We start from the raw sequence: 12,203 nt of genomic DNA on the forward strand, positions 1-12,203 counted from the left end.
AGAGGAGGCCCACCAGACATGCTCCCTGAAGGAATGAATGAGCCGCTGCCCTTCCTCTGGCTTCCACGTCCCTTCCAGGCAAGCAAGAGCAATTGCCTGTCAACACCCAACTCTCGCCATGCTTTAGTCTATCATTAAAAGACCCCTAGCTCCTGCCTTCCAGGAAGTCCTAGAAGCATAACACTGCCAATTGGCATTTGATGTTGCATTTGACTCCGTGGAAGCTTGCCACGTGCATTCCACGTTATAGCAGAGAGTCAAGCTTTGCTTTCCATAGTAAATTGTGCATTTGGTGTTAAGTGCCCAGGCTCTGCCCAGTGGCAGCTCTATCCACTCCCTGCTTACCCCCCAGTACCACCCGCCTCACCTTCACCCTCTGCTCCAGCAACTATAAAAAGGGCATGTAGTAGGAACAGCACAGACCTGTGCGGCAGGGGCAGTGGGGGGCAAGGTCCAGCTGTGTCTTTAGCTAGTGCTGTGTCCTTGGCCGAGGCAGTTTCCCTATCTGAGTCTTTGAAGGAACTGCACCAGAATCCGTGGATCTCAAGCCTGATTTAGCCTCCTTAAGACCTAGCCACCCTGATGGGCATGGTGGCTCACACCTGTAATCCCAACACTTTGGGAAGCCGAGGTGGGCAGATCACTTGAGGTTGGGAGTTCAAAACCAGCCTGGCCAACATGGTGAAACCCCTTCTCACTAAAAATACAAAAATTAGCTGGACATGATGGCACATACCTGTAACCCCAGGTACTCAGGAGGCTGAGGCAGGAGAATTGCTTGAATCGGGGAGGCGGAGATTGCAGTGAGCCGAGATCTTACCACTGCACTCTTGCCTAAGTGACAGAGCGAGCTAAAAAAAAAAAAAAAAAAAGACCTAGGTATCCACTACTTTCATTCAAACATGTTGTTCAGGGTCCAATCTGTGACACAGATAAAAGGAGCAACTGCTCTGGCCAAAGTCAGTGCAGAGGAGCACAGAGCCCCCCTACCCAGGCCTTGGGCTAGGACATGGGACCCTGCTTGACTCTGAGACAAGTTGAGTCATCAGAGGCCAGCTGGGCTCCAACTCTGCGGCTCCTGCCCCACTGGCAGGAGGATGGAGGTGGGAGGTGGGCAGCCCCTCCTCCTCGTTCCATAATGGGAGACCGAAGAAGGCCTCCTGTAGCAGTAGGGGATGTGAGGGGCTCAGAGGCTCAGCTCCCCAATGGAGGGACAGGGGCAGAGCTGCACTCATATACATCCCCTCAGCCTATCAGGGGCACTCAGTAAATGCCCCTCTGAGGCACTGCCTTCTTGGTCTTGGCAGCATCTAGGCTGGGTGGGAAAGCCCTGGGCGAGCTGTGGAAATGAACGATGGTGAAGAAAGGAGACTGCTCTGCCCCCAAGGGCGAGTTCACACCTCTGAGAGGAAGAGATCCTTTTTCCAGATGCTTGCCTTCCCTCCCCACTTCCACTGTTCACTCCCAGAGCCCACTTTTCTATCCTGTTTCCATGACAACATGCCTCCCTCCCTCCCTCCCTCTTTCTCCTGGCTGCAGGGGAAGTTCTTCAGGTGCACAGACTTGTCCAAGATGACAGAGCAGGAGTGCAGGTACACGGGGCAGGGAGCACGGCGGGATGGTCACAGGGCAGGGAGCACTGTGGGACAGTCACGGGGCAGGGAGCACAGCGGGACGGTCATGGGGCAGGGAGCACTGCGGGACGGTCACGGGGCAGGGAGCGCGGCGGGATGGTCACGGGGCAGGGAGCACGGCGGGACGGTCATGGGGCAGGGAGCACTGCAGGACAGTCACGGGGCAGGGAGAGCGGGGGGACAGTCAGGGGGCAGGGAGAGTGGTGGGACAGTCACGAGCAGAGAGCACAGCGGGACAGTCACTGGCAGAGAGCACGGCGGGAGGGTCACAGGGCAGGGAGCACTGTGGGACGGTCACAGGGCAGGGAGCATCGTCGGACGGTCACGGGGCACGGAGAACTGCGGGACAGTCACGGGGCAGGGGATTGTGTGTTGGTGGATGATGGCCCTTCAAGCTGGAAACTGGGGAAGCTCAGCCTTTAGGCCTAGGAGGGATACTCACAGAGGCCCCTTTCCTCGGGCTTGCCCAGCGATGCCCCCTCGGGTCCCAGATCCAGACCTTCATTTCTCCTGCACACCCCCCACCCAGGGCCCAGAGGATGTGGGGGGGGGGCAAGGCAGCCCAGCCGTGCCCTGTGGAGTGACTGGGCCTCACTGCCACAGGGGCTACTACTATGTGTACAAGGACGGGGACCCTACGCAGATAGAGCTGCGTCGCCGTGAGTGGGTACACAGCGACTTCCACTTCGACAATGTGCTCTCAGCCATGATGTCCCTCTTCACGGTCTCCACCTTCGAGGGATGGCCTCAGTGAGTGGGGGCTGGGCCCTAGGTCCCTCATGGGCATGGTCAGGTAGGACCAGGCAGCCAGCCTGCCCTTCTGCAGCCCCCATGGTGCTACTGCTATCTGTGGCAGGTGCCCAACAAACCCACCAACTCTCTGATGGTTTCATGGTATGTTGACTGGTCACTCCAAAGTAGGCCTGACCAGGGGGCTCTGACAAAATGTACTCAGTCCCCCATAGGTGTATGCCTCTCTGCCCACAGGGCAGATTATTAATACTGATTGACTAGGGATAGATGAGGCAACCTCTGGAAAGGCAGGGCCATTCCAGGATTGGGTCTGGTCTTTCCTGGCCCCGTCCTAACTCCTGTCCCATAACTTGACTGTTGAGAAGGCTCCCTTGGCTCTCCACAGCCAGTGGGATAAGGCCCATCCTTCCCAGCCTGACTCTCTGCCTTGTCACCCCTCCCAGCCTGTCCTCTCTTCTCTGCCCACCCCCAGGCTGCTGTACAAGGCCATAGACTCCAATGAGGAGGACGTGGGTCCCATCTACAACAACCGTGTGGAGATGGCCATCTTCTTCATCATCTACATCATCCTCATTGCTTTCTTCATGATGAACATCTTCGTGGGCTTCGTCATTGTCACCTTCCAGGAGCAGGGAGAGACTGAGTACAAGAACTGTGAGCTGGACAAGAACCAGGTGCCTGGGCCACCTGCCAGAGGTGGAGGGCAGAGCTCCAGCAGGCCTCCTGCTAGCCCGAGCCCTAGGTCCAGCCAGGGAAGAGAGGCCTAAGGGTGACCCCAGAACCGCATTTGATGCCACGCCCTGGCCTCCATGCACCCTACCCTATCTCCAGCCTGAAGCAATACAAGTTGGTAGAGTGGGTCTTCTCGTGGAACCTCATGATGCCCAGAGAAAGGAAGCCCTTCAGACCCCCAGGCTAGTCTAGAGCACCCATGGGAATGGGCTGTGATAACTCAAGGGGAACCCAAGAGCCCAACAGGATTCTTCCCCTAAACAGTGCAGAGTCCTCAGCCACAGCCTCTGGCCACAGCTGCTCCTGACTTGCCTGTCAAGCCCATGGATGTGGGTGTGGAGAGGGACAGAGGGGCCTCTTGGTGCTGACCTGTCCTGTTGTGTGTGTTGCAGCGCCAATGTGTACAGTATGCCCTGAAGGCCCGCCCACTGAGGTGCTACATTCCCAAAAACCCATACCAGTACCAGGTGTGGTACGTTGTCACCTCCTCCTACTTTGAATACCTGATGTTTGCCCTCATCATGCTCAACACCATCTGCCTTGGCATGCAGGTAAGGGCTCCCCAGGAGACAAATGTCTGATCAGACTGGGACCTGGGTGTTGGGTAGGGCAGGGTGGGTAGGGCAGGTTGAGTAGGGCAGGATAGCCTGGATTCTCCCCAGCAGACATGTCCTGTGTACTGTGTGCTGAGGCGCTACATGGAATACAGAAGTGAACTGCACCCAGGCCTTGACACCAGGCACTTATGGCTTATTAAGGAGGTAATTCGAGCATAAAAATAGTATGGTAATTCTGCAAACAGGAGATAGCTATCACAGAAGGAAGAGAAAGTGTGGGAAGTAGAAAGTGCTTTCTCTGTTTTTCTTCTGCTGTTGCAAATCTGGATGGTTGAGTTGGCTGGAATCTTGGCTCTGGTCCCAAGAAAAATGGATTTAGTATTTGCAAAACAGGTGTCTCTCTTGGGAGTTGAGCACCCTTTATAGACAATATCATAATTAGCAGCATCCTTATCAAGCCTTGGTTAAGCATCTGATTCCTTAAGCCCTGTATAAATAGGATGGTGCAGCTAGGCTTCCTGCTCGTAAAAGCCCGAGACACACCCAATGATAAGAACACACACTGCAGGCTGGGCGCGGTGGCTCACGCCTGTAATCCCAGCACTTTGGAAGGCCGAGGTGGGCGGATCACGAGGTCAGGATATCGAGACCATCCTGGCCAACATGGTGAAACCCTGTCTCTACTAAAAATACAAAAAATTAGCCGGGCGTGGTGGCGGGTGCCTGTAGTCCCAGCTACTCAGGAGGCTGAGGCAGGAGAATGGCGGGAACCCAGGAGGCGGAGCTTGCAGTGAGCCCAGATCACGCCACTGTACTCCAGCCTGGGGGACAGAGCGAGACTCCGCCTCAAAAAAAAAAAAAAAAAAAAGAACACACACTGCTAGGTCATGATGATATGGAAAGACAATCATTGAGCCAGGAGGCCCAGGTCGCAGAGGATCATCAGCACTGGCTTGTGTTTGGGGCCTAGTCAGGCAGCAGAATTGGACAGTCCTGCCGAGGCAGGGCAGGAAGGAGGCAGTCATCGGATCCTCCCAAACTACCTAGAAGGTTTTGTGGAAGAGGTAGAATTTCATCCACTTTCTAATAAAAGGGTCAGAGATCTCTGGGAAAACTTACAAGGAAGTAGATTTAAGGAGGGTCATAGTGGTGGGTGACAGGGGCCTCACCATCATGCCTCACCATCACTGGGGGTGGTGTGCAGACACAGTAAGCTTGGTGAGCTCTCGGTTTCCCACTAGTAGACAGTGATAACACGGACTGTGGAACCCAGGGGTCTTCTTTCCTAGTCCTGTACCCAAATGACTAAACAGAACCTGTCACAGAGCCCTGCCTGGATGACCTCCCATCCTGGTCCTCCCAGATCAGATATGTAAACGAGCTCTGGCCCTGCAGCCCTGCATGTAAATGAACACACTTGACAGGACTTGGAATTGGAGCCCCTCCCCTCCTGTGTTACCTCTTTTGTGGTGGTGGGGTAGGGGGAGGATGTTCATAAAATTTGGTGGAACTCAGGGGATTGCCAAAGCAGCTTCTAGTTTTCTGAGCTAAAACAAGGTGAACAGGGGGCCCAAGAAAGGGTTGGGGCCTGCCAGGAAGAGGCAGGGGCTCTGGGAATGCAATCTACAGGGTGGGCAAACCCGGCCCCCCTGACCCACTGCTCCTGTGTCCCCTCCACAGCACTACAACCAGTCAGAGCAGATGAACCACATTTCAGACATCCTCAATGTGGCCTTCACTATCATCTTCACTCTGGAGATGATCCTCAAGCTCATGGCCTTCAAGGCCAGGGTAAGTGTGGGGGCTGCAGGGCCAGTTAAGAAGCTGGGGCTGGGGAGGTGGGGCCTTCCAGTGGAACATCCACCCCATCCCTCATCCTATCAGGGCCCCTTTGCCCAGCACTTCTGCTCCCAACTTGCTCACCCCTTTGCCCACTTCCACCTTCAGACACAGGGCAGGCAAATCTTCATGCAGCCAGAATTGACCGATGACAGAAAGACTCTGGGTGCCTCTTCCTTTGAGCTTCTCTTACATTCTCGCCTGCCCCGAAGTTTCTGAAGAACAGCCCCAGGGCTGGGGGAAAATCTTGCCTTGTCTCTTTGATTCTCAAGTCCATTCCCATGGTTCCCAGCACAGCCCTGTCAGTTCTGTACTGTCAAGCCCCAGACAGGATGTTCAGTGGGGTTCAGGGGATGAAAGATATCTCTATCTGGACCAGGACCCCAAATCCTGAGTTCCCAATGATTCTCCCCTCCCCCCTCACTACTTTCTGCTCTGGAGGAGGGGAAATAAAGAGCAAAGGGAAGGGGAGGGTTGGAGTGGGGGAGCCCACTGGAGCACCAGTGGGAGGTGGAGTCACGGGCACCCCACCTTGACCTGACCCGCAGCTCCACATTAACTCGAGTGGGACACTGTCCTCTGCTAGCAGCCAGAGTTCCTTTCTCCCAAAGCTCACCCCCTCACTCTTCCATCCTTTTCCCTCCCAGGGTTACTTTGGAGACCCCTGGAATGTGTTTGACTTCCTGATTGTCATTGGCAGCATCATTGATGTCATCCTCAGCGAGATCGACGTGAGTATCAGGCAGGCAGAGCCATCACTAGCGTGGGTCCAAGAGCATGTGTTCAGTCCACAGATATTTGTGGGTTGCCCACTGTGTGTGCAACATGGAACCCCAGGGATTAAAAAGATGGAATGACAAGTCGTGGCTTCTCCCCTCAAGGGACTATCATCCTGCTGGGCGAAGAGATAACTCAGATACCAGGGAGACACAATGGGTGTACCTACTACACTATCAAAGGCAAGAGCTGTAATGGAAAGGAAAGTCATCTCTAAGTGGGGTGGTCCGAGAAGGCTTCATGGAGGTGGTGCCATCTGCCTGAAGGAAAGGGAGGTGGTGACTGGAGTTGCAGAGGAGAGCAAGCACCTCAGGCAGGGCTATTGTAGGAGAGGCACAGAGCAGGAAATGCAAAGAAGGTTCAGGGCATGCTGAGTGGTCCAATTTATCGGAAGCATAAGAACATGCAGACACAAGAACAGTGAGGGCGAGGCTGGAGAGCTAAGCGGTGAGAGCAGGCTTCAGCTTTATGGAGCAGGCAGTGGGAAGGTACTAAAGGTTTTTAAACAGGGCAGTGGGAGGATTAGAGACCTACTTATTTTTTTAAAATATGTTTTTGGAATATACAGATGGGGTCTCGCCGTGTTGCCCAGGCTGGTCTCCAATTCCTAGGCTCAAGTGCTCCACCTGCCTCAGCCTCCCAAAGTGCTGGGATTACAGGTGTGAGCCACCACGCTGAGCCCTTAGAGCTCTGCTTCTAAAAAGGTAGCCTGGAGGTGAGCGACAGGAAGTCAGAATGACTAAAATTAAGAGACCCAGTTAGAAGACTCACTCATTTATTTCTCAAATATGTACTGAGCACCTCCCGTGTGCCAGGCTAGGTTCTTGCTGCTGAGATACAGCAGTGAACAAAATTGTGGAACAAACTGGCAATAAATAAATCAATCCCTAATACGACAGGTATGACAAATACATAGTATTATACAGAAACATAAAGGGAAACAGGGGCTTAGAGTGGAAGAGCATGGGAGGGTGGTGTCCATATGACACTGTAGCAGAGACCTGAAGAAAGCAAGGGCATGAGCCATGCCAGAACGGGGGCCAGAGTGCTGGCAGAACAGGACACCAGTGCAAAGGCCCTGCAACAGGATGGTGCTTGCTGAATTGGAGGAAGAGCAGGAGGCCTTTGTAGCTGGAGGAGAGAGTGGTGGAGATGAGGTGAGAGAGTGGTGGAGATGAGGTAAGAGAGAGAAGGCAGGGGCCAAATCATCTAGGCCCTTGAAGGCCACAGTTACGATCTTGGATTTTATTCTGAGGGAGACGAGAGCCCTTTGGAGGGTTTAAGTGTGAACATACTTTAGTTCTAAAACAATCACTGTGGCTGCTGTGTTGTGAACAAGCTAAACTGCAGGGGACACGAGGGCTGAGCCAGTGAGAGCAGTCAGGCGGTTCCCACAGTGATCCAGGTGAGAGGCGATGGGGGCCGGGGCTGACTGTGGAGGCCGTGAGAAGGGATCCGTGTCTGGCTCTATTTTGAAGGTTGAGCTGATAGGAAGGCTCCCAGGATCTGGACCAAGGGGATGAGGCCTTGGCGGTGGAATGAGAAACAGCAGCAGGACCTGCCTTGTGAGGGGGATGAAAGGAGCAGGGAGGCAGTTCCAGCTGGAGAGGTCCACATTCAAGGTCTTAGAAGCGGAACCCTCCAGAGGCTGCCTTGCCGCGGGTCTGCAGCTAAAGGTTGCTGCAATGATGGAGGGTGGAGACTATCCGAGAGTCAGAGGCCAAAATCAAAAAACAGTTGCCCAACTGGCATCCTAGGAGGGACACAGTGGAAGAGAGAAAAGATGAGCATTCTTCTTTCTGAGCCAGGGTGGGATGTCAGAAAGCTGGCTGATCTGGCCATGAGGGATCCCAGCAGGGGAATGGCCCTAAAGCTAGGGGCTCAGCCATGCATAGGGCTTTCTTCTGAACTGCCCACTGCTCAACGGAAAGCCCTTAGGCTGTGCCGGCCTGTGGGGTGAACCTTAGGGTGAGTTGGGGATCGGGGTAGAAGGATGAGCACTGGAGATGCCCGAGGTGGGGTGTGGGTGAGAGGAACAGCTGAGGAAAAGTCTGGAGTCTCTGAGGAAGGAGCCCTCAGCTGAGGCTGAGCTCTGGCAGGGAGTGGGGACTTGGCTGTCACACCAGCTGTCTGATGTGCTAGGGGAGGACCAGGGTGGGAACCCTGTTCACTCTCCATGCACAGAACAGTGACAGACAACCCCATCTGCTCAGATCCCCTGGGGGCGCTGAGCTAGCGAGGGCCAGGGTGGGCTCTGAGCAAAACCAGTGCGCGCGCGTGTATGTGTGTGAGTCTGTGTGTGTGTGTTGTGTATTTCCATCCACACTCAGTTTTTGCTGGGAAATAGTATCCCAAAAGGCTCCATGGTTTGACAGCAGCACTTCTCACCAGCACAGCCAGAGCAGAGAAATCTAAACAGCCAAAATAAACAGCCCAAACTAAAAATAGTTACTTGTTAAAATTTGAGGTCTGTGTAGGGGAAGCCTGTATATATCAAAACGGTATCTTTGGTGGTGGAGGCCAGGAGGGTGTCACTGGTTTTTATTTGATTTTTAGCAGATGTCCCTTACCAGTAGTATCTGCTTAAAGTCACATGAAGGTTGATTTACATACTTGATGTACAAACCAGGGAAAGGGCTAGGGGAGCACATTGGTTAGAACTTTCTGCAAGGACAGAAATGGTCTGCCCTGTCCAATAGAGTAGCCTCTAGCCACACATGTCTACTTGTCACTGGAAAGGTGGCTAGAGGAACTGAGGAACCGATTTCTGATTTTATTGAGTTTTCATTGTAATTCAAATAGTCACATGTGACTAGTGGCTACCATATTGGATAGCACAGGTATAGAACACTGGTCATCATCCTTGCTTGCATATGAGAATCACCTAGGGTGTATTTAAACTTCTGAAGCCAGGCCCCATCCCCTAGAAGCTGACTTAATTGACCTAAGTGGAGACCCAGCAAAGATATGTGAATTTTTTGAGTTCTTCAGGTGATTCTGACATGCATCCAGGGTTGAGAACCAGTAGTCCAGGGAAAATCTGCCCCAAACAGTGTTGTTTAATGGGAAGACCAGTATGCCAGGGATCAGTCTACCTGTGGATAATTGGAAGATAAAACAATGACTTCTTTTGACCCAGGGCTCCAGAGCAAGGGTGTCACATGAAGTGTGGCCCAAGGGAATAAATAGGAAGAAATTGCTCCCACACACCTCCCCACCTGCTCTTCAAGAGCCTAACTACTGAGATAGCAGCCTTGGTCCCAGTTCCAGTCCGGGGCAGAGAAACATCTGCTGTGGGGTTCTCAGACTCCCCCGGAGGAGTGTGCCCCTGGGAGATGGGACTTCCGCAGGGGCCTGGACCCTGGCCTCAGGGCACTACAGATGTGAATCCATTTACAATGAGCAGGCATTTTCCAACGCGCCCTTGTTAGGGACATCCCCAGCATCACATAACCCAAACACATAACCCTTGCCACCGGTAGCTGCATTTCCAAAATGAGAAGGGACCTGTCTGTGTCCAGCCTTCCCTCCCCTTCTTATCTTCTCGTCCCCTGCCTCTTGCCTCACAGTTCCCACAGAGCTTCAGTCCTCACTCCCACCCACTCCGCCCCTGATTGACAGCCATGTGGGGTCTTTAGCCCCTGCCTCTGTCTTTTTCTCTTTAACTCTTCTGTGTGTCTGTCCTTTCTGACACGTCTCTTCACTTCCCTCCCACGTGTCCCTCCTCCTCTCTCTCCTCTCCTTCCCCTCCCCTCGTCTCTTTTCTCCACAGACTTTCCTGGCCTCCAGCGGGGGACTGTATTGCCTGGGTGGAGGCTGCGGGAACGTTGTAATTTCAGGCTGCACGAGCCTGCCCGGCACGCTCACCAGCTCCTGCCCTGCCACTTGCATGCATGGGCCTGGCTGCGTGGATTGCATGGGGTGGATCAGCACTCAGGGCTCCCTCCCCAGGGCAGGGCCCGCTGAGGACCTAGGCTAGGCTCGGGTTGGGGCAGAGGCTCTGCAGTCAAGTGTGCATGGATATAGTGGCTTCCTCAGAGCCCTGGGAGATGGAGTGTGGGTCCTCTCTGGCATCATCTGCGCAGATGGAAACACAGTCCAGAGAGAACTGTGACCGCTGGCAAAGGACCTTAGTGACAGTTCATTGGGCACAAGGCCTTTGAGGACACAGGAAGCAGAGCAGGGACAGCGCTCCCCTTCCAGAGTAATTCATGTGTCTAAGGCTGGCACAAGATTAGAGGCTTGCCTGGCTTAGAACAGCCGCGTGTGGGGTGGGAGTGATGGGGAGTAGCCACATTGAGTTTATGGCAATAGAGCAGCCAAGCTTTGGGAAATCTTTGCACTGGGAGGATGCTGGGGAGGGGCCCTAGGAGGGCCACCAGGGTCCTTGACTCCGTGGCAGCTTGAGAAGATAGTGAGATGTGCAGGAGGTCGGAGAGGGCAGGCAGTGGGCCTGGGTGCAGCCACACCCCAGGGCAAATCCCTGCCACTGCTCCCAAGTGTGGGCTTCACCGCACTGCCTGGTGCCCCACATCCTCTTCCCTAACTCCCAGCTGAACAGCCCCAGAGTCCTGTGCCCGAGGATGGTCCCAAACTAGTGGACAGCAGGGGCCAGAGGTGGGGCTGGAGCCTTCCACAAACATCTCCCCAACACACACAGTGCACCTCCCTCCCCGCCCTGCCCCTTACCCCTCTGAGGTGCTGCCCCCAGACTGACCTCTGGGGCTGCTGCCCCGCAGGACCCAGACGAGAGTGCCCGCATCTCCAGTGCCTTCTTCCGCCTGTTCCGTGTCATGAGGCTGATCAAGCTGCTGAGCCGGGCAGAGGGAGTGCGCACCCTCCTGTGGACGTTCATCAAGTCCTTCCAGGTGCAACAGGGACCCTGGAAACTGCACGTACCTGGGGAGGCCACTAGGGACATCTGCCTCAGCCCAGGGTGGGCCCCAGGGGAGCCCGGTGCAGGGCAAAGCCCTGGGGAGCTAACAGAGGGCAGGGCTGCAAACACACAGTGGAGCCCTAAGACACTGACTGGTGCTCCCGCCCGCCCTGCAGGCCCTACCCTACGTGGCTCTGCTCATCGTCATGCTCTTCTTCATCTACGCTGTCATCGGCATGCAGGTGAGAGGCAGGCGAGCCCAGGCCAAAGGGTGAATCTTGGCCAGGTTAGAGGGGGCATCAGTGGACCCTGAGGAGCCTGAGCAGCATACGGGCTGGACCCTCTGCCCTCCCTGCCTTGCTCGTGAGAAAGGAGGGGCAACCTCCCTGATCGTGGATGGCTGGAGTGTGAGATGCTTGGATGCCATCCAGGAGAAACCTGGGAATGTGGGTGGAGAGCAGGGGCCAGGCTGTGTCTCTAAGGCCCAACTGGAGGCCTGGGTGGCCTCTGTCTACCCTCCCCTGAGAGCCCTTCCCCCACACATTGACTCACCAGGTCTGCTTGCTGCTGAGAAAACGGGTCTACCCTCCTACTTTTCTTTGGCTTGCTGGGAAGAACTTTACCTGACCTAGAAAATAATCCCATTTTGTTGGCTTCAGGTCTGATGTGGCCTGCAATGAAGGGAATTTTGGGGAAGTAGGGGCGAAAGTGGGGGTCAGGCAGAAGGCAGTGGGGTATAAGCTGAGGGGACACTTGAATCTAGGTTCCACAGTCAGGGCCCTTTGTGACTTGCAGATGTTTGGGAAGATCGCCTTGGTGGATGGGACCCAAATAAACCGGAACAACAACTTCCAGACCTTCCCACAAGCTGTGCTGCTGCTCTTCAGGCACGTGTCTCCCACTGCCCCCACCCCCACCCCACTGACCCGTCAGCCTTTGCTCTGTTGTAATCTGCACTGGAGCCAGGGCTGGCTTCATGGGTGTGTGACCTGTGCAGCCACACCGGGCCCTACACTCAGAAGGGTCCCCTGCTTG

General features: G+C 54.7%; 1 protein-coding gene across 1 annotated transcript in view; it reads left to right on the plus strand.

Moving 5' to 3' along the window:
• CACNA1S (calcium voltage-gated channel subunit alpha1 S) overlaps positions 1–12,203 on the plus strand; it is a 73,734-nt gene that overhangs the window by 48,972 nt on the left and 12,559 nt on the right. The window contains exons 23-32 of the mRNA XM_007988996.3: positions 1,540–1,592; positions 2,238–2,384; positions 2,860–3,061; positions 3,512–3,670; positions 5,357–5,467; positions 6,163–6,246; positions 10,065–10,121; positions 11,032–11,160; positions 11,345–11,410; positions 11,964–12,055. Coding sequence (XP_007987187.3) covers positions 1,540–1,592; positions 2,238–2,384; positions 2,860–3,061; positions 3,512–3,670; positions 5,357–5,467; positions 6,163–6,246; positions 10,065–10,121; positions 11,032–11,160; positions 11,345–11,410; positions 11,964–12,055 — 1,100 coding nt within the window. The remainder of the gene's footprint in view (positions 1–1,539; positions 1,593–2,237; positions 2,385–2,859; positions 3,062–3,511; positions 3,671–5,356; positions 5,468–6,162; positions 6,247–10,064; positions 10,122–11,031; positions 11,161–11,344; positions 11,411–11,963; positions 12,056–12,203) is intronic.

Source organism: Chlorocebus sabaeus, chromosome 25 (assembly GCF_047675955.1).
Source record: "Chlorocebus sabaeus isolate Y175 chromosome 25, mChlSab1.0.hap1, whole genome shotgun sequence".
NCBI lineage: Eukaryota > Metazoa > Chordata > Mammalia > Primates > Cercopithecidae > Chlorocebus > Chlorocebus sabaeus.